General features: G+C 56.0%; 5 protein-coding genes across 5 annotated transcripts; 3 read left to right on the forward strand and 2 right to left on the reverse strand.

Moving 5' to 3' along the window:
* Positions 1–2,090: 2,090 nt before the first annotated feature.
* Positions 2,091–3,996, reverse strand: JN550_011502 (uncharacterized protein; the record flags this gene model as incomplete). The annotated part of the gene is made up of 3 exons (XM_049309874.1): positions 2,091–2,197; positions 2,282–3,607; positions 3,816–3,996. 3 exons carry the CDS (start codon positions 3,994–3,996, stop codon positions 2,091–2,093), a joined length of 1,614 nt encoding a protein of 537 aa, XP_049166478.1.
* Positions 3,997–4,918: 922 nt separating this feature from the next.
* On the forward strand, positions 4,919–6,256 carry JN550_011503 (uncharacterized protein; the record flags this gene model as incomplete). The annotated part of the gene is made up of 3 exons (XM_049309875.1): positions 4,919–5,536; positions 5,600–5,796; positions 5,851–6,256. 3 exons carry the CDS (start codon positions 4,919–4,921, stop codon positions 6,254–6,256), a joined length of 1,221 nt encoding a protein of 406 aa, XP_049166479.1.
* Positions 6,257–12,630: 6,374 nt separating this feature from the next.
* Positions 12,631–15,674, forward strand: JN550_011504 (uncharacterized protein; the record flags this gene model as incomplete). Its single annotated transcript, XM_049309876.1, has 2 exons — positions 12,631–13,003; positions 13,099–15,674. The coding sequence occupies 2 exons, from the start codon at positions 12,631–12,633 to the stop codon at positions 15,672–15,674; spliced, it is 2,949 nt and encodes a 982-aa protein (XP_049166480.1).
* A 1,526-nt stretch (positions 15,675–17,200) lies between these two features.
* JN550_011505 (uncharacterized protein) lies at positions 17,201–18,443 on the forward strand (the record flags this gene model as incomplete). The annotated part of the gene is made up of 3 exons (XM_049309877.1): positions 17,201–17,480; positions 17,558–18,170; positions 18,248–18,443. The coding sequence occupies 3 exons, from the start codon at positions 17,201–17,203 to the stop codon at positions 18,441–18,443; spliced, it is 1,089 nt and encodes a 362-aa protein (XP_049166481.1).
* Positions 18,444–20,169: 1,726 nt separating this feature from the next.
* On the reverse strand, positions 20,170–21,809 carry JN550_011506 (uncharacterized protein; the record flags this gene model as incomplete). Its single annotated transcript, XM_049309878.1, has 2 exons — positions 20,170–21,439; positions 21,643–21,809. The coding sequence occupies 2 exons, from the start codon at positions 21,807–21,809 to the stop codon at positions 20,170–20,172; spliced, it is 1,437 nt and encodes a 478-aa protein (XP_049166482.1).
* Between the last annotated feature and the right edge of the window lie 1,860 nt (positions 21,810–23,669).

The following is a 23,669-nucleotide window of genomic DNA, read 5'->3' on the forward strand; positions in this document are numbered from 1 at the left end:
GATTTCAATCACCCCACACTTTTCTGGGGTAACACCTAATCAATAAAGTTGCAATGCTCTGCGACATATCGCGCTGAGTCCTGCCGGTACTGGGCTCCAAGGGTCCTCATACACAGTCATTCGGTATGATATAGTGGCGATTTACGCAAATGTAGAATGCCAGTTCATCTCGCTCTGTGTGACAAATAGCACCTAACATGTAAGAGTCTTTCGATCGGCTTGCCAGTTTCTCACATCGCGGCAATGATCTTGCCTGGTATGACGTAGAAATTCTCGCAACCTACGCAATTTCTTAGCAAGAAGATTGGTCAAAGGTACACCATTCAACAAAAATGGCCACACGCATACTTGCCATCCAACTTGCGACAGAAAAGAAAAGCGCATTTGCCCTGTCGAGTCGCAACGACGTCGCCTTGTAGTCGCCTCGATTCAGAAAATCCGTTGGCTCTGGCTCATGCAGATCCGCCTGAGTGCACGTACAGCAAGGATCAAATAACTTCATTGCCTAAAGCAAATTTCCGTTCAAGTGCAGAAGCAGGTGAACAAAAATACGGCATGCTGCCGCGCCTACCGGTCCAGCCTTGACGGCACGCCCCAGCACAAGCTCCATTCGGATCAGCCCAGGCGGCGCCGATCGCTTTTGAACATGATATGTCACCTCTCGCAGCGAAAGGCGCGACGCACGTGGGGAGAGACATGGATGAAGCCGTCGAAGGAACCAGTCGGGGAGAGTAAATGACAGAGTGACCGACCAATGCGGGAAAAGTCCGTGCTGCGTGGGACTTTTCTCTTTGACCCCTATAAAACCCCTGGTCATGGACCCGCAATCATGTTGAATGGGCCTTGTTGCAGACTCAGCACAACGAATCAGGGACGGTGCCGTGAGAAGGAACGGCGCAGTGGATTTCAAAGCATGTACACGCCTGCAGCTTTTGGCTGGTGGTCAAGGTCCAAACGGATGAAGCAGACTACCAGAGGATGCCTGTTCCAAGCGACTTGTGACCACGCGATGCTAGGTGCTCCAGTATCTGCTGGTAATGGTATCGGATAGCTTGCATCAAAGGATGCAAGCGTCAAGGTGTTATTGGGTATTGCGGGACTGGTGAACACAAATCTGGTCTTCAACGGTGTTGTGAGATGAGTCTCTAGCCGCTCAGCGGAGTCATCGGATCCTACAGGATAACTCATGCTTGAAGCCAGGCCGATCAGTAATCTACAGGCCTTGAGTGCAGCAGGTGTAGTGCCCTTCGCGGAGAAGATTGTTGCTGTACCCTTTTTGCAGTTTCAACGCTCGCGCACCACAGATTGGGAATTGGAAATACTACCTAATCAAAATATGAAAGAGGAAAATGACCGAATAATGATATGTAGAGACGAGTGACCCATACTGAACCTAGAGCGATTACCAATAGAGAGGTGCGGGAACGGTTGACAGCTACGGCACTGGCCATAAGAAGACGAAGTAGTCACAGAGGGCATGAGGAACCGCAGTGCAACACCTACAGAGACCAACACAGGGCTCAATATACAGTTGACACCTTGCGTATCCCATATCTTATCCCTCGCGACAAAGGCCCTATAACATGCGACAGTTTCTATTGTCTTCAAAACCCCCCCCAGAAACTAACCTTTGCGTCTTCTATTGTCTTAGATTCCGATTCGCACTACAGCCGGGCAAAGTGAGAGTGCAAAGCCCGAGCCGGGCGCTGCTTGAACTCTCCATTCTGACCCGTCGGTCCGGCAGGCAGGAAAAGGGTTGCGCAAGTACGGTAGCTCACAGTAGAGACATGGGAACGGTACGTTCTCTGCAGCGCGGGTAATGAGGCCCGGAAAGGATCGCTAGTGGCTTGGCCTGGTCAGTCACTCATCTAGACCTACGTATGTACCTGGGCATCCATGGATTCAGGTGGTCCCTTTCTATTCTATTCTTTATGGGTAGCCGCACTACTCTTCGGGCAGCGCCAGGCCCTAGAAATGCTTCAACGCACTGTCGCGTGATGTGTTCCCCCGGTTTGCAGGTACTTGCCACCAACAGCCTATAGAATGGCTCGAACGGTGACTGACACAGTGGACACCGATAACATGGGCTCCTATTCCATCAGATCATCGCCATCATCATCCTGCATCGCATCCTGCAATTCCTGCTCCGTCGCCTCCAACCCCTCGCTGCTCATGAGCTTGTTATCCTTGTCCTCGGCTAGGTAGTAAAATGTCAGTCGATTGCATCGGGGTGCCGAAAGGCAATATGAACAAGCAAGAGTTTCAACGGGGCACCACTTACTCTTCGGTTCCACCAATAGGTTCTCCTGTACTTCGCACTCGGTCAAGGTAGATCCTTCGCCAATGTCGCTGCGCTTTCCCAGAATGCAACGGGTGAGCTTGCATCCTTTGCCAACCACGACGCCATCCATGAGCACGCATTGGAAAAGTTTGGCGCCCTCCTTGATCTGGCAATTGGCACCGACAACACACTCCTTGATCGACGTCTTCTCTTCCACGGTTACGTTATCCGCGATCAACGTATCTTGCTTGGTTATTGTCGTACGCGGCTTGACCCCTTCCGGGTACGCGACCTTTCTGCTGTGGGCAAAAACAGATGCTTCTCCGCCGGCTTCCTCCACAGAAAGTAGCTTCGCCATTTGCAAGGAAACATTCAGGAGGAGCTGAGCAGTGTCGACTCGCCGAATGAGCGGTCCGTTAGGGTCAGACGGTTGAATATACGCCAAGACTAGGGGAACTGCAGCGCTCTGTGACTTGGCAGTGGCATTCGACTTGCTTTTCGTGGGCTGCTGTGGAGGCGATGCGGGATCCGGTGACTGCACCCCCGTCGTTGGAGAAGAATCGCCTCCGTATCCAGCCGTCAAGGCGCTCTCACGCCTTGAATTCGAGCTGTCTGACATTGCCAGGATCTCGGGAATTCTCAACTTCTCTGCCAATCCATCCTGCCAAGTGGCCTTGGCCCACCAGCCGATAACGTCCTCGCCGATGCTTTCCAGCCGGGGGTTTTCTGCGACGAAATCAAGGATCCAGCGTGGAAAGATGTAGACGTGTGCATCCCGGTGAGTCATTAGCATCCTGAGCTTAGGGTACTTGCGTAGTAAGCCACGGCGGATGGGGAAGCCGTTCTTCTCCTCTGTCAGGTCCTTCAGAGAATCCGTGGGCATGGACAAGGCGAGCTTTGACAGCTGTGGCAGCAACGAGTCCTTCGAGGCGGGCGCTGTCGGCTTCGACAAAGCCGTGGTTGCAATAAAGTCCGTTTCTTCACCTTTGATAGGGGTGGCAGTCTTGGTCTCGTAGTATACGCCCAAGCCGCCACTGCCCTGCAGAGGAGCACTCAGCGGAGCTGCGGCCTTGACCATCCATGCTTGCAACAGTTTGTCACCGCCAAGCTCGCAAACCAAATCACACGGAAGAACCACGAAATCGGAGGTGATGAGCTGCTTCACTTCGGGCAGCCGCAGGATTTCTGCCGTGCCCGTGTTCTGATCGAGGTCTGCCGGGGCCAAGAGATCCGGATGGGGATGAGGCAGCCCCGTGAGAAATGGGTTGGTTTTCAAAGCTGTAGAGATGGCCTCTTTTGCTGATGGAGGGCAGATCAGTGTAATATCTATCTCCTGAATTAGCTCTATTCAATGGCGACAACGCTGTGTGGCGTAGATTATGCTGTCCCGGACACCGCTGACCCCAGAATCAAGTACGTGGATGAGTGGCTACCCTAGAGTGACCCTAATGCTTGTAACCTAGCCATGGCCTCCATAGAAAGCAAGATACAGAGGAAAAGAGATAACATCAGAACAGACAAGAGCCGAACTTACCAGTGATTCCCGTGCGGTAACAGAAGTCAATTGGATACCAGACCATGGGCCGGTTTGCGATGGGCAATAGCGCTTTCGGATTCTCATCTGGGTTTGCCGTAAAGGTCGGGAATGACGAGCCTGGCCCGCAGAGGATAATGGCCTGCAAGCCCGGCGAGGGCATCGAGACGGCGTGCGGCATGACGCCTGGGTGGGAGCTGGATCTGGCGCCTCCGGTAGTTTTCCAGTGCAAGTCGGGGCTTGGTGGGGTGATTGAAGTGGGATGAACTGGTGAGAATTTGCGCCCGCCGGCTCTCAAACAGCACCTCTTCAACGCGCTGGAGGTTTCAAACGAAAAGGGCTGCTAACGATGAGCTACCCTGCCGGAATATTTTGTTCAAGCCTCAGGATCTTGACATGCACAGTCGCAGTTGGTTCAGCCGATGATGCTGTCGATGGGCATCGAGGTGGAATTGGTTAAGAGTCATCGCCAAAATGATGTTGGCAAGTGGGGCATCGAAGGCTCTGAGCCAACCATAGCCCTCAAAACTGCAGTGTCACATGATTTCAATGCATTTCACATCACCGGAATGGCTTCTGGATTATTCGCGGCTCCTGCGTGGGAGATGGTTTCATTTTATTCATCTGATTGTTCATGATAATGCTCTCCCTCACCTGCAGTCTTATTCCTGGTCCTACGGCCTGGCACAGACCTCATGCGCGGTCACGCCCGGTACAAGTTCGGCTGCTGGAGATGAGCGCGCCGCGGCCGCCGACCGGCCTCGAGTGAGTGAGGAGCCCCCAGTTGCCCAGTGGCCCAGTTGCCCAGTGGCCCAGGTGCCCAGGTCGGGTTGCCCCGCTAACGATCGGCCTCGGCTGGCGCCCGACTCGTCCAAGTGGTTCCGGGCGTGCAAGGGTACGTCAGCCTTGTCGGTCAACACTGGGGGTCAACACCAGCCACCGCCATCTCCAGCTTGCACGCTGTTGATGGCTTCCCAGCCCACCAATTTCGGGGCATTCTTGACTGCTGACAACACCGCCGACTGCTCCCCCCTGCTCCTGCCTCTGCGTATGATCGCCTCCTAGGCATTCGTGACATTTGCGATGAGCCCGACCTAAACTCAATGTCGTCCGATTCGAGATCTCGCCGGAGAGGCGTCTGGAGCCATTGGGTTCCACTGGCCGTGACCATCACCGTCGCGACCGTCGGCATAGCCGCCTGGGCATGGAGCCAGCGACAGGGCGACGAGGAGGAAGAGGAGGAGGATCCCCCGCCTGCCGGCCTCGACTATGAAAACGCAGACTACGGCGAGAACCCAGCGTACGGCGCAAGCGACCGCCATCTCAGAGACTCGTACTCCCGCGGTGAAGGCGCGACCTACGGCGTCACCGACCCGCACGCCGAAGCACAAGCAAATGCAGGATGGGGGCAGTCCATGTCTGGTGCGCTACGCCGGACCCCAAGTCCCCAGCAGTTCCTCAGCAATGCCGGCAAAGCTGTGACGGCCGGTGTGGGAGCCGTTGGCGCAGCCATGGGTAGTGCGCTGGCTGCCATCAGAGAAGAAGACAAGACCGCATATGCCGACCACGAGACGTGGTCGCAGGAGGCCGAGTCTAGAAGAGAAAAGGACAAGCCGGCCCAGCCGCGCGAGCCCAGCAAGCGGAGGAAGACGGTCGCCGTGGTCGTGTCTGCCGACACCAACCTGGACGACCTGGATGAGGACGGCTTCCACGAACATGCTGTACGGTTTCCCACCCCAACATCTCCCTGCTGGACCCCCTACTGACACTGCTTGCGATTCTAGTCCATCCTCTCGCACATTCCCCGAAACACAGACTTCTCCAAGATCAAGCTCTTCATCTTGATCTACTCGCCAGGTCTCAAGGACACTTCCCTTGATGCGCCGGCAAGTAACCTGCCTCCAGCTTCTCTGAGTTCGTCATTCTCAAACATTAGTCACAACCAGGCCCAGACTCCGGGTGATGAGTCCAAGAGCCCCTTGTACGTGTCTCCAGTACTCTCTGTGCCATGCCTCATCCGGCTAAAACGCTATAGATTGAAAGCAAATGTGGACCCGGCATTCAACGCCGTCTACTCGCAGGCTCTCGGCTTGGTCGAGAAGGAGTCGATGATCATGCCCTTCACCACCGAGAATGGGCACGTTCACATCTTGCACCACCTGCAGCCGGAAGTCGTCTACCTGCAGGAGTCGCTGGCTGGTGATAATGGTCTTCACATCACGCGCCTCCAATCCTGGCTCAGATATGACGTCATCTTGGTGGTCGGCGCCGATGGTGGCCATGGCGGGCTCGCGGACAGTGAGTCGGAAGCCGAGAGACCTGACAAGACGGAGAAATGGTGGCAGAGGGAGGACCGGGTCGGCCGCGGCAGAGGAGTCGTCGTGGTTGATAGTCTCCGGGTTGGTGACGATTGGGCACGCCGGGTGCAGGGCAAGGAGTAGGGCTCTTGGCGTACGAGATGTGATTGCTATGACTGGAAATACGGGTATGGACATGAAATCTTGCTGCATTTTGTTTCGTATATAGTTTGCAACTTGAATACCACCGCCAAACTTGGGATTACACGTACACCATGCCGCCCAGGGGAACCAACTCGTTAGCCTGCACTACTGACTCCACTCGACGGCGTGGAGCAGCTGTTGTGGCATGGCTGATGATATGCCTTGCTTTTATCGCATTTCATGTGTCTTGTTGAATATGAGAGCTCACTTGCACTGTGTCTCGCTGGTCTCGTCTATAGTGAGACATGTTTCTGAGTTATCCCTAGGCTTCGTAGTTGCGATTGAGACATCGGTCATATCATTCTCGGATTCGTTCGTTAACAGCTGCCTGACGTGGAACTTAATAGCGACTACCATCCTACTAACCTACTAATATACCTCTCAACTCCACGGATAAGAAGGACGTTCTTATTGTTGTCGACCATATGGGTTCACCATTGGAGCTGGGTAGTGGGCGGCTGCTGCTTGTGCTGGGTGTTGTATGAAATGATTGGTATCTGTTTCACCCCTTAGCGGGAATTAGAAGCCTAGATTTGTACATCACAATGGTTGCAGGAGCCACAGGCCCCATGTACCCGTGACTTAGCAACTCTAGGTATTCCCTTCGCTGGTCCGGCTGTGCCAGAACCCCCGCCCTCATAGGGGTCCGTTCCTGAGCTTCTAGGGCAGTAAGCGCGTACTAGACTAGAGACCACTGGGCATGACACCCGTTCAGCAGAGATGGCCCCAAAGCAGATAGCATCCAGCATTCTTTACTGCTGTCATCGGGTGTTAGGAATTGGAACCCAGTAAACGTGTCCCCCACTCCATGCATGTACGAAATGTTGTAATGAGGAGGGACACATGTGAGTCTGACCTTCAGCTGTTAATCGACCAAGGTCATGTTTGATTTTATTTCCTTCTTTCTGACCGTGCTGATGTGTTAGGGGCTATCCCGTGTGCGACAGCGTGACTTTCCCATCAGCCTTTGCAGACCAGGGACGGTGTATCTGCAGAAGTGAAATGCGACAACAATAATTGCTAGGGTTTTGAGTTCCTATGGCTCGGGATATCCATAATTCTTAAGAGTCATTGTCAAGAGAATCAAGTTTTCGCAGGGGTCGTCATGTTTAATGAGTCACAGAGCCGTAGCGCAATGAACTGAACTCGATATGCCAAGAGCGAAAATCCTCATTCAATTGGCGTTTCGTAGTGATATTGCCCTTTGTGTTCGGCCCAACCTTTTTTTGGTGTTAAGACTATCATATGCCCCGGAGGGTGGTGGGTTTCTAACCGCTCTATACATCCATATGGACAGTGGTGGTCCAGTGAAGACAGAACCGACCTGAGGCACAATAATCCCAGTGTTCTAGGCAGATTGCTATGGCAAATGAAACGACACGACAATCTCTACGCTGTGCAAGACGTCAGACATCCTAGTTGGCTAATTTAGCTGCCTTGGTCAGCTTCCGTCGCACATAGCCATTACCTGACCACCCATTTGCCTGCTGATACTGCCTGGAACGTAGGATCACAGGAAATTGCGGATCTGACCTTGCTGTATGTTTCTCGTGTTGTATATGGCGACACAGTAACAATACTATTTACCGAATCGAACCACATCAAGTCGAACCATGTCATGGTCCAGTATGGAGAAGCTTCTGGTACCTCACATGCAAGTGCAAATGTACACAATTCGTACCGGACTTGCATGATCAATAGTAGTCTAGTCACAGTCGGTACCACACTATTATTTACTAGTACTCGGTGCTACGTTGTCAAGTAGTTCGCCAAAGCGACACGACATACAGTAAAGGTCAAGCGCTGCGCCGAAACTCTGGCGGGAGTCTTCTGAATCTAGAATTAATTTTCCCCCAACGCGATTCTAGCCGTTGTGATCATCTAAAGTGAGGGCTTTTGTCTACCTGAAGAGCCTATTGATACGTTGGAGAATTTCCTTCACACATGAACGGCAGCTCGCGGCCGAGGGATCTTGATAAATCAGGCGAACACTAGCTAAAATACGACCTCCTCAAAGCTTCGGTTGCTTGCAAAGTTTGAAACCCCAAAACGTGCAAATTATCGTAGAAAACAACCAGTGAGATCTATGATACGTTTCTCGAAAAATGACTTGAACCTTCGCTACGTGATGAGCCTGGTCGCGTCAGCCCAAACGTGCGCAGGAGTGAGGAAGAATTATTAATTGACATGTGGGTGGACGCCGCGTACGCAGCAATGTCCACAAACCCCGTAGTTTGGCGGTCGACGGCAGAAGGTTGCGTCGCCCTCTAGGGAGTTTGCAGAGGAGCTCCCCTATCTACCGTCCCCTCTCTGTTCCCTTCCCTCCCCAATGACTCCTTGTCCCACGGCCTTTAGCGCCTACAGAATCGTCCACCACGCTCGGACTATCTGTTTGATTGTGACAGTACGATGGTGACGGTAAATCAAGCCAACCGATCATCTAAGGTTGTATTCAGGGTCAGCAAATGTAGCAGTAGACTCACACCGCGCTCGCGACGTAGGCAAGAGAGAAAGTCATAGCCAGCCCCCATGTATAGAGTCCTTCTTGAAGCATCAATACATGATTCTAAACAAGACTTCACAGCTTTCCAGACAGAATCAATATTCACTAATTAAGTGAAACTGACAGAGAGTAAGAAGAGCAAATCCGACACAGGCTCATGTTTGGAACTTCTAGAAGGCAAAATCACGCAAAAGACCTCCCAAAGCTCACCATTATAATAGCCAGCTTTCCCACGCTGGGACTGCCGTCTTGCAGACGGCTGAAGTATGGTGGAGCGAGAAACTCAAAGGCCAGCACCACCAGCCTAATTACGACCCCAAGGTGCTTGAAAAATTGGCTGCTCATCACTTGCCCGAACACCCAGCAGAGCAGGCTTGATGTAGCCATGAGGCAGTGAAGAGACACCATCGGGGGAAGAAGAACCATACTTACAGTGATCATTGTACAATCTTCTGAAAGTTTGCTGCGGTGCTTGGAGCAGGACGGCTCAGCGGTGATAATGGCCCCTTAATCCTGCGACTGTAGCCCCCGTAAGCACCAAGGTAGCGGTGAAGAACTACGGAGCGCCCCAGAAAAGTACCCTCATTCGGGTGGGCTACATGGTCCAAGCAGCATTTCATCTCAAAGAAAATACAAACAAGATTGACTACAACAAATGAGTTCGACTACTCTAGCTACCTGTTGTATGTACTTCAGGTACCTACATGATACTTTGAGTGTTGTTATTCGGTCGGCCCTACTGTGCGAATGCGCATCGCGCCTTGGGTACTGGCGTATCTCACTGTAACGCTTTCTAGTATTGACTGTATTATTCCATCTATCGACAGCATTCCAACCAAGCAGCAGGCTGGCTTCGAATGTGTCTTTGTCCTCGACCTGGTGACACAGCATTAGTTGCCACCGAGCGCCAGACCTTCATCCACACTGCACAGGATGCAGCCGGAATGCGACTCCCTCCTCCCAATTCACTCTGAGGTGCAGCGTGCAAGATGCAGTCAACCTACAGGCGTGACGATGCTCGCAATGTATGCCTGATTTGCCGGATCCCGGATGACACGCCAAGTCAATGCGTCCATATTCGATCAAATTCGGGACAGGCTGGGATGCCGTCGACCTGGAGCACATGATCCACGGATAGCGACAAGGCTCCGCGGATGCCAACACCCGATTTCGGGTCCATGCTCACTCGCGGAACGGCGAGTTCTCTCCGACGGAAAGCCTGCCAAGTTGAAACCTGCCTCCTGACTCCTGAGGGTCACATTGCCAGTTCAAAAGCCAGGCTTTCGGGTTGCTTTTTCAGATGCTGGTGACTCTGCGGCAAGACAAAAGAACCATTGAAGTAGCTCGATCTGTTGGAGGGTCTGCGGCCGTATGAAACGGTGTGGAATGCTCAGTCGTTCGCTACTCTTTGAGCCACACACTGCATACCTGCTTATATCTCGCTGTCGCATAACTACCTAGACCCTATAATGGCTGGGAACAGCAAGGAATGGCGTATCTGAGGGTGGCTGATACTGAGGCTACCCTCACAGCGCCAAGTACTAGGTTGCAGTTGCGCAACGTGCTGGTACCTTCAAGCGCAGTAATATCCAAGTGTGTGGCTTTTATCCAAGTGTGTGGCTTTGTAATTCCGACACCCATTGACTACTTGACACGTTGGCCTCAGTCCTTGCATGTCAGCAATTTCACACCATTACGGCTCATGAAGAGCGTGTCGTTTCTATGTGATGGTTCGTTCCTCCCGGAAGCACAGGATAGCCACTGTCATGGTCAGCCGGGCTTAGGTGGGGAACCACTGCTCTCATGGTGTGTCCATCGTGGGGGTCATGCCTCCTCCGCTGCTTCGAGTAGCATATACCATGGTGCTGTCACCAAGTATGGCCAAGTAAAGACCATACCCGAAACCATGAAGTTGTTATTGACCTGATACCAGCTGGCATAGGCTTCCACAGCGGTATATAAGACTGTAGAATCATCGTGACTTGTGCAGGCGGGGACCGAGTTGAAGACCCCCATTTGAAGTTAGTTCTAACCACGGCTTAAATGTAACTAGCATGTTGGCGCTACAAAATATCTCTTGGGATGCGGCAACTCCTTCCACTCAACATCCGGCAGGCGACCTGCCACTAATGGAGAAGACCTTCGGTGGCCTCGCATTCGTCGACACGCTTGTGGTCAATACCGATGCGGATGAAGCCAGCGATCCGTAGCAGCACGGGACGGTGATTTGAGGACCTTCGGCTTGATTTAGATCGCTCGCTTCGGCATGCTCGCCATCCAGCCATCGACTTTTGAATACACGACAGTCACGGTCGACATAGCCCATTATCGGTTTACCAGCGTCGAGCAGTGAATTAATGCCTGTGAGCGTTGCTTATACGCAGAGGAGCCATCTTGACAAGCGCAGTACGAGATTACCACCGCGTTTGGCGCCAGTCTGCCAGATGGGCTGATGGTAGGTCTCAACTAGTCTTCGGCTGGACTGATATACTGCCATTGCCATATCTGCATCTTGATTGACGCAACTCGAAGAATGGTATGGATTGTGAGTGTAAAAACGCGTGATTTGTATGTCTATCCGAAATATCTTAGTTGACCAGCCCAGCTTTCGTCACTGGATGTCCATATATAACATGCGGTCAAGTACATCGCCAAGTAGCATGCCGAGCTACTTGCCGTATAGTGAACTCTCGGACAGGAGGAATACGTTGTAAGGGTCTACTAGCCCAGAAAATATGACACTGTGCAAAAGTGCTCGTCACTGTGAGGGAGAGACCGGTCTGGGAAAGAGCCCTGTTGCTTACCAGACTGTGGCTCTTCATTCCATACCACCTCTACTATAATGATTATCCCATCCCTAATGCTAGTATGAAGTACTCGTGATGGGGTGTGTCCAATAAAGTCCTCAACTTTAGCCAGCCATCACTAATAACTACACGGCCTGAAGCGATGCGTCGAGCTGTGGAATTGAGCGTGCCAAAAGCATGGACCTCAGAGTGCACCTTCAAATTCGTGCTTATACGTAAAGAACCCAGCACCTTGCTTCAACTGGCAGATAGCCAACACCAGAAACGACGAGTAGGCTCCTCCGATCCTTTAGATTTACCCCGGATTTCTGGTTTCGATGAAGGAGGTCACGTGCCAGCAGGGTTGGGCGGAGAAATGGGGCCCGTCGCGTCCCATCCCGGCATTCTATTGGACGTCGTGGGTAGACAGGTGGAAGAAGTGGGCCCCCACACCCATGGCCCCCTTGTTGGAGAGAAGAGGCGGCGGCCACCGGCATTCAAACCACTCGTCCACCAGTTGAGCCGCATCAGCACCACCACCAGCACCACCACCACCACCACCTCAAAGAAGAGAGTCTCAAAGGCCAACAACGGGCATCCCGCCGACGCAGGCCCTTCGCTCCGTCGCTCTCTGCCCGCTGCCCGTGTGCGATAGCCAGTGGCTGGCCCTCGGCCTCGTTCAATCCATCGCTGACATTCGTATTCGACGTCATCCGATCCGACTCGGTGCTCCAACGCGACTTTGTGCCTCCTCCCCCCCGCCGCAGACCGAACATCCATCCATCGCATCCGGCTATATATCCGCCCACCCATTCCACCTCGAGCGCGATATCGACAGCATCCATGAGCGAGTCGCCCGCCCGGACTCCCACATCCCAGGGCCTTTGACGACTCGCAGCGACCGCGCCGCATCCCTCTGTTGTCAGGGCCCTCGGACACGCACCCACGCACGCGGTGCCGTCCTGCTTCGGTAGCCAGCTCGGAAGCCAGCGCGGCATTCCTACCCACCGCACGCACCGGCAATCATGGCTCCTGTCGTTACCGCCACGGCGACGCCTGTCCCGAACCACAACCCCGGCACCGGCGCCACCGCGACCAAGATCAAGCGCCCTCCGCCCCCGGGCATCCAGACAAATGGCGCTGCGTCGTCCCGCTCCTCGCCGTCCCAGTCTCCTTCCATGTCTGTCAAGCGCACGCCCACCGGCGGCAACAAGGCTCAGCCCACCCCGACGTCGGCCACGATGAACGGCGTCAACCGTGCCGCCGCGAATCGCCTTCGCCGGGAGTCCTCTATCCAGGTCGCCGGCTCGGCGCGGGGTGTGAGGGCAAACGGCCTGCGGTCCGCCGGCCTTTCTCTGGACAGCGCAGTGCCCCGGTCCTTTGAGCCGCGTCCTGAAGGTAAGCGGTCTTCTGGTCCTCCGACACCCAGATCTTCCCCGGCGCTACTGCGTTCTAGTCTTGCATGTTATACCAGATGCTAACAACTCACGCAGTTATAACCGATCAGTATATTCTCAAAAAACATGCTGGTAGCCCGCCATCACTTATTGTGCATCTCTATCCGACCCACTTCCGCTTCGACCAGCAGGATGGCATCTTCCCGTACAAGTCGCCCATGCGCGTCTTTCTTGACCATGTCCGCGCCAGGACGGTGCCCCACGACCTACTCCCCTACTTCACCGAGGGCGGAGTTTCATTCTACGACGGCTGTCTAATTGTCGAGATCCACGACCACAAGTCTCCTGCACAGTCAAAGGACGTCGCGAGGCCTACCTCGGCCTCCAACAAGACAACGCCCTTCTCCATCCACAACTATAATCCCTACATCACACCGTCTCCGTATATCCCATACCCAAAGGAGAACACCGATGGTGCACCGGCGGCAGCCGAGGACAACAAGCCCTCCGACTCGGACGGTGTGGACAAGGAGAATATGCCTGCTCCAGCAGCCCCCGATGGCCAGAAAAGCAAAGGCCCCCTCAAGGTTAAAACGACCACTGTCGTCCTTCACCCCACCCCACAGAGTCTGCAAATGGACTTGATGATCAAGGCCACGACTCCGCAGGGGGCCGCCGATGGGACCATCCCGCCGCCCACGCCCATGTCAGCCGTCCCCCCCACGCCGACGGCTGCCAGCATGCCGCCGCCTGCAAAGAAGCAGAAGAAGGAGCGCATGGAGCTGGACGGCAAGACCATCCATGTTGCCGAGGCCCAGATTCTGCTCGCCACGGCCGATCCTCTGCATCTGGAGACGACTAAGAACAAGGAGGAGATGATGGCTCTCCTGAACCGCCTGGCCAGCGACAAGAACTCGGAGCCGGCGCCCAAACCCAAGACCAGGAAACGCACCGTGGCCGAACGTGCTGCCGACGAGGCTCTGGTTGCCGATCGCGAGAAGTACATGCTCACGTTCGACGAGCGGCTTTCATCCAACGCTGGCAGCAACCAAGGCGGAGCCAGTGGAGGCGAAGGCGCCGGCCAATCCGGCGGCGTTGCTTTCGAACCCCGTTTCGAGCGCTTCAAGGTCATCACCGAGATCAAGAGGGAGCATGCCGAGAAGAAGGAGCAGGAAAAGGCACGGCAGGCGGAGCAGGAACGGAAACTCAACGCCCAGCGGCAGCAGCAACAGGCCGAGCAGGCGGCGATGATGGCGAGCCGACAACAAGAAGCAGCCGAGAAGCTCCGGCGCGAAGAGGCTGCCCGCCAGCAGCAGCTCCAGCGCCAGCAGCAGGAAGCCCAGCGCCGTGCCGCCATGCAAGCTCAAGCTCAAGCCCAGGCCCAGGCCCAGGCACAGGCGAACGCGAACGCGGCCGCGCAAGCCCAGGTCCAGGTCCAGGTCACGGCCGCACAATCGCCGCCGAACATGCAGCAGCAGATGTCGCAAGCCTCCCATGGCCATCCGACGCCTGGCTCTATGCCCGGGGCCGTGCCCGTGCCTCGATTCCCTCAGCAAGTCTCGCAAGCGCCCGTGTCGTCCCCCGTGGTGCGCCAGGGCACCCCTCAGAACATGTCATCGCCTATGGTCGGCAACGGCCACGTAATGCAGCAAACGAATTCGGGCATGGGAGGCAGTCCGGCGCGGCCCTCCTCCGTGGTCCAGAACCATCCGCCCATGTCAGCCCCTATGGCTGTCAGCATGTCTGCTAGGGGCAGTCAGCAGAGCCATCCCGGCGGGACACCCCGGATGCCGAGCGCCACACCACAGATGGCACATGGAACACCTGCGAGCCGACCGATGCCGACCCCCCGCATGGCTCAGGCCAGTCCGCCGCCGGGCATGGTGGCGCAGAACTCTCAGATGGGCCAGGCTATGCTTATGAACCAGGCCATGGGAATGCAGAACCCGACGATGGCGGCACAGATGATGGCGGCACAACAGCGGCAGCGCATCGCAGCGCAACAGATGCAGCAGTCCATGATGCAAGGCAACATGATGAACGGCCAGAACCCGCAGCAGCAGATGCAGAATATGGCCCAGATTCAGCAGATGCAGCAACAACGGCTGCTGCAGCAGCAAATGCTCAACGCCAACAATGCGCAGATGATGAACGGCAACGCCCAGATGATGAACCAGGCGCAGCAGGCGCAGCTCGCCCAGCGTCTGCAGCAGCAGCAGCAGCAGATGCAGATGCAGCAGCAGCAACAGCAGCAACAGCAGCAGCAGGCGCAGCAGATGCAGGGGCAAATGGGCAACACCAACTTCATGAACGCCGCCAACGGTATGAACCCGGCGCAGATGGCTGCACTGCAGCAGCAGATGATGCAGCAACAACAGCAACAGCAACAACAGCAGCAGCACCAGCAGCAGCAACAGGCCGGCCAGCAGCCGGGCATGGCCAACAGCGGGTACCAGCAGCTGGTGGCTCAGAGGCAGCGCGCTCTGTACGCACAGCACATGCCGGGCCTCATCGCCAAGTACGGCGCGCCGCAGAACATCCCTGCCGACGTGCACAAGAACTTCCAGACCCAGTGTGGGCAGAGGGCTCAGGCGCAGGTTCAGCAGCTTGTGCAGCAGCAGAGAATGCAGCAAAGCATGCAGAACGGGATGGGTGGTGGAATGGGCATGTAGTACAGGCCCTGGACGTACCGGCAAACTGAGCTTTTCATGCGACAGATGTTGTCAAGCGAGGCCGTGCGGACGATGAGCCGCGTGGCGGGGATGAGCTCGAGGCTGTGATGTGTGATGTGTGGTGGTCCCAGAGGCCGCTGACGACGACGACGCAACGGACAATAAAAAGAACAAGGGGCGTTTGGCATGCTCGGCGTTTTATTCCTCTTTTTTACATCGGCGAACTGGATTCTACTGGACCGACGAGACTCTGTAACACTACGAGTGGTGGCTGCTTTTTTCCCTCCTCCTTTCTGGGATCTCATCATGGTCGACGGTTCTCCGAAATTTCCCTTCTTCTCATATACCCCAGACTTTTTATTTACGGACGGTGTCTTTTTGCGTTTTGCGGCAGCAGCAGGAAAGGAATGGAAAGGAAAGCAACGGAGCCGGGGGGGGGTTAGGGCGGGAACGATCTTCCTGTGTATGGATTAAGGGGGTTGAGCTTGGTGGACGCATCACGCTTCCTGCGCAAGAGGTCCGAGAAATTGGAGCCCGCCTCTTGACGGAAGACGATGATGCGGGACGGGACAGCCGATCCCTGCGTTGTCTTTGCTCTCGAAACCAGATATTTTTGTCATGATGTTTTCGTAAGGGCGTCCGCCTGTCCATCACGGACTTGACAGACGTTGTCGGCGAGATGCTTGGCGGCAGATTAGAACTCAAAGTAGAGCTATAATAGAGCGGGTGTGATTCATTTGGCACAGAAGCCAAGCACGGCAGGAAAGACTATATTGTGATTACTACTGCGCGCCATCAGGTCCAAGTAACAAGTCCGAAAGGAATGCTGCAGACTCTCGACACGAGACAGGACGCGATGATCACGTGATTGTCTCTGTGTCGAGGCTGGACGCCAATGACGACAGATGCTGCGGTCGGCCTGATCTGATTCACCAAGACGCCCAAACCTTAGCACCGATCCGATCCCAGCACTCGAATCCACCCAGACAGCCAGAGGCCGGCATGAGCTGGGTTCTAGTTGGCTTGAGGTCTGACTAATAACAGCAGGTTGCTTGCTTGCTTGCTTCGCTTTACCTACTGTTCTCGTCCATCCTACCTAGGTAGCTGGCCGTCTCTCTGCCAGACAACACCAAGTTTCATTACCACTTCTCTTGTGTATTGGGAGCACATGAGCCGGCCCCATCTGACCGTCTCTTCTCCCGTCGTACCGGCGACATAGCTCCTCGTGACGCGGCACTCTCCGTTGCTCTCCTTCATACTCTACTTCAGCATCTACCTTCTTCCCCCTTGCCCTTGCTGCATCTTCCGAGCTACGCCTCCACAGCTCCTCCTGCGGTCATCCGATCCTACCGAGTCTCCTCCTCCTCGAACCCTCGGCCGCCTCTCGTGTACGCACTCGAGCCAACGGGCACAGATTGCCCTGTGCACATACCTCGCGACAAGGCCCTCACCATCGACCCTCCATTCCGGTTCACCCGTCTTCACCTCCTCGCTCCTCGCTCCTCGCCCTCATCACAACCCGCGTCATGCGCTTCTCACAAATACCCTCGCCCGCCGAGGCAACCGCCATACTGCTCCTGCTGGCCGGTCCGGCGGCATCGTCGGTGCTCATCTGCGACAAACTCGTCACCGACACGCGGAAATTCAACCTCAAGCCCCTGTTTGAAAAGGGCCCCCACTCCGTCACCATCAGCCAACAGGTCGGAGCCAACTCCCATAACACCACCTTCACGACCGACCTGTGCCATGCATTGAAGCGCAAGGGCGACGTGGATGACAAACAGAAGTGTCCGCACAACACCAGAGGTATGTAGAATGTCGCGCTGCAGGCCCGGGACGCAGGGAGCGAAGAAGGCCAAGAACTAACAGTCGCCATCCGACAGTGTGTGCAGTAGAGCGACTGGTGGGCACGGGCGACTCGAAAGTCGATGTGATCGAGGACGCCTTTGCCGTAGCCGGCAACCTGCAGCAGTACGGCGGCGGCAGCCTCGACCACGAGATCATCAACCTTAGCTCGAGCGACTCCAACGCCGACGCCGAGAAGCAGGGCGTGCGCATCATCCTCAAGGGCGGCTTCCACACGGGGCTCAACAGCCAGAAGCGCCAGCAGCGCGCCATCATCGAGTTCATCTGCGACGAAAAGTTCGAGGGCGACGAGGCCGAGTGGACGTCCGAGGACGAGTACGTGCCCGGCGGTGACGATTCCGACAACATGCGGGTGCGCAGCGTGGCCGACGACACGGACCCCCTGCTGTACGTCTCGGATGAGGAGGGAGGCGGCGGCGGCGACGACGACAAGAGCAAGCCGGTACAGCTCGGCGACAACGAGAAGCAGGCCTTGATCTTCAACAGCTACGGCCCCCTGGAGAGCGACAAGGACGTTGACGTCCTCCGTTTGACGTGGAAGACCAAGTACGCCTGCCCAGACCGCAGGGCCGAGCCCGGCGAGGATAGTCCGAGCAGCCACTGGGGCTTCTTTACTTGGATGGTCATGATGTACGTCTACATTAACCCCCCCTGTCTACGCGCAGCCAAAGCCAAGAAACATAATGGTCGCTAACAAAGAGCCACAGTGTCTTCCTCGGCACGGCCTCCTACCTCATCTTCGGGTCGTGGCTCAACTACAACCGCTACGGCGCTCGCGGATGGGACCTGCTCCCCCACGGCGACACGATCCGCGACATCCCATATCTGATGAAGGACTGGACTAGGAGGGCGCTGAACACGGTGCAGGGCAGCGGTAGTCGCGGCGGGTACAGCGCCGTCTGAGCCGGAGCAGAAGGCAACTGAGCGATCTGGAAGGGTCCCGGAGGTGGCCTACTACAAGACAAGATGGGGGTCTGGCAGTTGGACAAAGCTGTGAATCGGCTCGATGGCGGCATTGCGATTTGGAAATTGGTGGCACAGTCCTGGGCTTTCCTGATGGCGTTCTCGGGCTGACTTGGGAGGGAAACGCGGACCTCGTCCTCTCGAAGTCATGGGTTCCGGCTACTGTACTGTTAACTGTATTCTTTCGTAGAAAGCTGACCCTGGCTGATTCTGTATATCTATCGATCCGTCCGACCCGAGAAAGCATCTGCATCCCTCATCACCATCATCATCATCATCATACCACTGCCTCCCCCTTGGCCCATGCAGCACCCACGTCTCCCAGGCCGTATCCCAGACCTGGGGGCACCGCTTCTTCTTACTTTATGGAAACGCGACCGGTGAGATCCACAATGCAAATTCGCGCGCGTTTCAAGGCCGTCGTGCACAACAGTTAGTCATGATCCCTCCCCCTTCCTCCCTCCAGGCCCCATGCCCCATGGCCCCCGGGTGGCTATCCTCGGATGAATCGGTCCCCATCGAAGTCGCATCACGCCTCTTGGCTGCAGCAAGCCGAATCTTGCCTTCAGCCCTAGGTAAGCGGCCGGCCGATCCCCGTGTTGCAGAAAAATCCCATGATTCGATGCGGAAGGCGCGAGCAGGCATGCGGTGAGGGGTAGGGGAGAAACGAAAACGAAAACAAAATCGAAATTGATCCTTCTATTTCTGGGGGTTCAGGAATTGAGAATTTCCATGTTTTCGCCTTTTATTATTTTTCCCCCCCTTCCCTCCGTCCACCTCTCTCTGCCTGTCACCTGGAATGTCCGGGGGTGTGTGGGGATGGTGAAGATGGTGATTGAACTCATTCTCCGGTGCTTCTTTAGTTTTTGTTGCTACATCAGTTTTACTACGCCTCGAGAGCCCTGGAAAGACCGCATTTGCCTTGTGCAAGAAAAACAAACACCATGCGTGCCGTCGCCCGTGCCGCCCTGCCGTTTGGTGAAAGAAAAATCCCAACCCCGGATTGCCAATTTTCCTTGTTCCCCGCCGGTATGGATCCCCCCCGGTGGTCCCGTCCTGTCCAGTCCCAGTCCCAGTCCCAGTCCTATCTTGTCCCTCAAGGTCCCCTAAACTGTACAAACAGACATGGAAATCATACATAGGATCCCGGAGCTCCTCTTCTCCTGCCCTGGGCCACCCGCACCGGCGGGCTTTCGGCTAGGCACGGTGTCTGGAGCTGTGCGGAACCGCCCTCGATATCGTACTCAATCGCCCGGCAGCGAAACGATGGTAGCATGCCGGGGGTATAAGATAGGCCTGAGGGCTAGGAAGGGCAGTGTCGCCGCGAAATGCTAACCTGGTCATTCGACCGCTCCCTCCGCCAACGATCTGCTTGGACCAGCCTCCTGGTTCCTGGTTCCTGATTCCTGGGAAGTTCCAAGGCGGGATCGCGAGAAGCAATGGAAAATGAACGGCTCTTCGAATTGTTGGAGATGAAGCCCCATCGATGATGTGTCGATTTGCATTGCTCTTCCATGAGCCACCCTCGACTGTCCATTACCTGGGATTTCAGTGGGCTGGATTTGCCGGTATGCAAACCGTCCACAAGGTGCATCTTTCGTGGTGATTCCTCCAGGGCCGGCGCAGGTGCGACCAAGTGAGCATTTATAGCTCCCTGGGCTCAAACTCACTTGATCTCGAGTTCTTTGACACCCTCCGTAAGCTTGTCCATCTGGATACCAAAGTCGGAGAAGACCCTGTCGGCCGCCGCGGTATCTCCTAGCTCGCGGAGGAACGTCTCATAATCTGAGGCGGCGTCGATGGTCCACTCGTTCTTGGGACCAAAGGTCTCGAGGCAGAAGGTGATGCGCTTTGCTGACGCGTCGCGCACCAGGTCCTCCTTGCCTTCCATCCGGCTGATGAGGAACAGCGTGTCGTATGCCCCTGCCTTGGTCCGGACCCGGTCTATCGGGCTATCCAGCAGGTCGAGGATCGTCTTTCGCGCCTCGGCATACTTGCCTCCCGCCGCCTGGATCTGCCCCAACGCCATGGAAAGTCGCCCATTATCTCCGTCACGCGGAAGCTTCCGCAGCTGGCGCTCGGCCGTGTCGGAATCAATGAGGCGAGCTATGGCGAGGTACCTCGTCGAAAAGACCGTGATGCTTTGCATGAATGGGTTGTCCTCGGCCAGGTATCTGCCGAACTCGGCGACCTGGCATTCGAAGAGCGTTCTGGCATTTTCAAGCAGCTTGATGAGACCCATGTGCTGCAGTTGACTCCAGAACTGGTGCAGCGGGTGGGAGGGGCCGTGGATGATGCGCGCAAGGTTGGCGATGTACTTCAGAAGCATGTTAATCACCTCGGGATACGACACGAGAAGGATGATGGCTACGCAGGTGTAAATCATCAGCCGAGGGTCCTGGGTGACGAGCATATCCCTATACTCGTCGAAGCAACGCTGAAGCAGCTTGAAGCCTTGCTTCGTATGCCCGCCCGACAACGTGCCCCGGGCCAAAGCGATGCGGTTAAACCAGTCGACGACATGCCGGTTGGAGGTCAGCCACTCCGGGTCCTCGAGGGTCCACATGCCTTGGCCGAATGCTGCGGCAAAGTAGTTCTGGATGTGATAACCGGCCTCTTCGGGATATCTCAGATCGGCCGGCGGAGTGAGAGGAAATAGCATGGACAGAGCAGGCTCGTTGGGTGGGGTTGGCATGCGACAACTCAGAGCCGTCGGTGACGGTGTCAGCCTCTGCATAGTGGTGCGCTCCGAGGGCGAGAGGCCGGAGCTGGACCCGCTGTGGACGATAATAGCCTCGGGCTGGCGCCGGAAAGGCCGGGACCGTTTGCCATCCCCCTTGCGTACACGCGCGCCAACCACAACAGCTGATGCCGGTGGCTTTGTGGCCGTCACACGGCTGCTCTGTTGGCGGATGATCTCGTTGACCTCTTCATATCTGTAGTTTTTGCGCAGGCCCCATTGTTTAAGGCGTGACTTGTACATCCGCTCGCTTCACCATTCACCATCAGTGTCCGCCCAACGTATAGCTTCAAGAGTGGGCTGCTGGATATGGGGTCTGCCTTGCCCTCCATTAGGAAGGTAGGGGGGGGTTCTAGGCTGGAATCCTTGGCACGACTTAAAGAGATGGGCGGGACTTACGTTGCGAAGAAGTTGTGCTCGCGCTCCATGATCTCCATGATCTTCTTCAAGGTCATGTTCTGGCCCTCGTAAAGCGCCGCGATGGTCTCGCGGTACGTTGCCCAATCGTGCGGCGTCGCCCAGGTTCCCCCTCCGGGAGGGGGTGGATTGCTGTTGGAGTTCGCCATTGCGATGGCCGCTTTTGCTCTGAGTAACCAAGGCACCTCGCACTCTACGGCCGCGCCGCCCGGCGTCTTACAGCAGTGTGTTGGAGGGGGTTGAGAAACATGTAAGAAACCTGGTACTGGTGCGAAATTCGTCTTTGGCGCCCCCCGGGATCTAGGCCCGAACGGCAGAAGGTGTCGTCAAGAGGTCAAGGCCGGTAATCAGATGTCCCTCGCGATGCGCATCTAGCCGACTGGGGCGGAACTGAGCAGACGAAGCTCGTAGAAGGGAAAGACCGTCGAGCGTCCCCCTGCCAGCACGATTCAGAAGCCTTGCTTTGTGCCTGGTTCACCACAAACCGACCCTGGCCCCGGGCCTGGCTCGATGGCTGGCTGGCTGGCTGGCTGGCTCGAATACCCTCCTTTCGTGGGAGAGGCCGGACGGGATTGAGGGGGGCGGACGGTGCCGATGCTTGAGGAGCCCAGCTTCGCGAAAGGGCCCCCCACGGCGTTGAGTCCCCGTTCCAGACTAGTGCGCGATAATGCAATCCCCCTCGAGATACCGCACGAGGGGGATGGGGATCTGCGACCTCCGGGCCATGCCTCTTGTTCCACGGTAGGCTGGAGATAACGAAGTGGATGCCTGGATTGTGCGACTATATCGTAGCTGTTGGCAAGTTGTGGCTCTTCCCTCTGCCTGAGAGGGTCCTATGTAGCATACATAAGAATGGTACGCTGGCAATTAACTATTACATAGAGTAGCTCCCAAAAACCCGGCGCGAGAAGCCTCGGCGCAACCGCTGCCGCACGCGCATGAGTGTGAACCAACAAGCACGTGTCCGAGTGTTAATTACAACTATACTATGGTACCGCCCGTGGGCGACGCCACGCGCACGCCCAGATTCCCAGAGAACGACTGACTGGCGGGCAGGGCGGGGGAGGGGGTGGGCGCGGCCCCTGGGGGAGCTCGCGCGCGCGAGCAATCACTTGCCTTAGTTAAATCTCAACCGACTGGGTACAAATACCGAGGAGACGGACGGGGCGCCGATTGCGCTATTCCGATTACCTAAACGATAAGGCGTCAGCGATTGCTGGGGCACGGTCCACTATTGCGTTATAGCCCCCCGTCGTGGTATACCCTCCCCGTACCGTCCTGGCGTATAAACGTTTCCGCACAATAGTCGACGGGTCTCCAACCTGTGTCTCACCGTCCCAGCTGGAAAATCTCGGTCGATGGTATTGGGCTGGCTTGCCCATGGGGGGTTTTGGCGTTTAATTACGGAGGCAAGCTACAGTGTCGAGATGTTGCATGGTCCTTGACATGGAGAGCAGTGGAGGCGATCAGTGGAGTCCAGGGCGTGTGGGCAAGGCGCAGCAATCTCTCGCAGTCCTTGGGGGTCTTTGTTCACGCATTCTGATGGCCAGCCTCTGTACTTCCTGTTGATGAAACTCTCGCGTTGGACTACAGTGACCCGGGAACTTCTGGCATACCTGCACTCTCAAACAACTACCGGCCGCGTCTTCCGGGGTTTTGGAGCCGAGGGCCTGGCAACAGGCAACAACCCACAGCCGGATACTGCAGGGCATGAAGAGATGATAAACCACAACAGGCATCGCAGGGACTCCCAATCAGCGCCGGCGAGAATCATGGCCTCGTCATGGCTCAGTCCGTGTGCACCGCTATTACGTGGGCCTTGGTCATTCTGGTATCAATCAGTCCCGCGCAGGTTTCCCGGCAATCTCATGTGATCAAGAGCGCGACAACGGCAGATCAGTCTCTCACGAGTTAATGTTACGTTAGCGCTGCATTCCTCGTATTGACGAGGGCAGGAGAGGACAGGGGCCTGGATACTCGGTGAGGAATGGGAGGCGCCCTTTGTAAGC

This window comes from Neoarthrinium moseri, assembly GCF_022829205.1.
Source record: "Neoarthrinium moseri strain CBS 164.80 chromosome Unknown scaffold69_Wmoseri_CBS_16480, whole genome shotgun sequence".
NCBI lineage: Eukaryota > Fungi > Ascomycota > Sordariomycetes > Amphisphaeriales > Apiosporaceae > Neoarthrinium > Neoarthrinium moseri.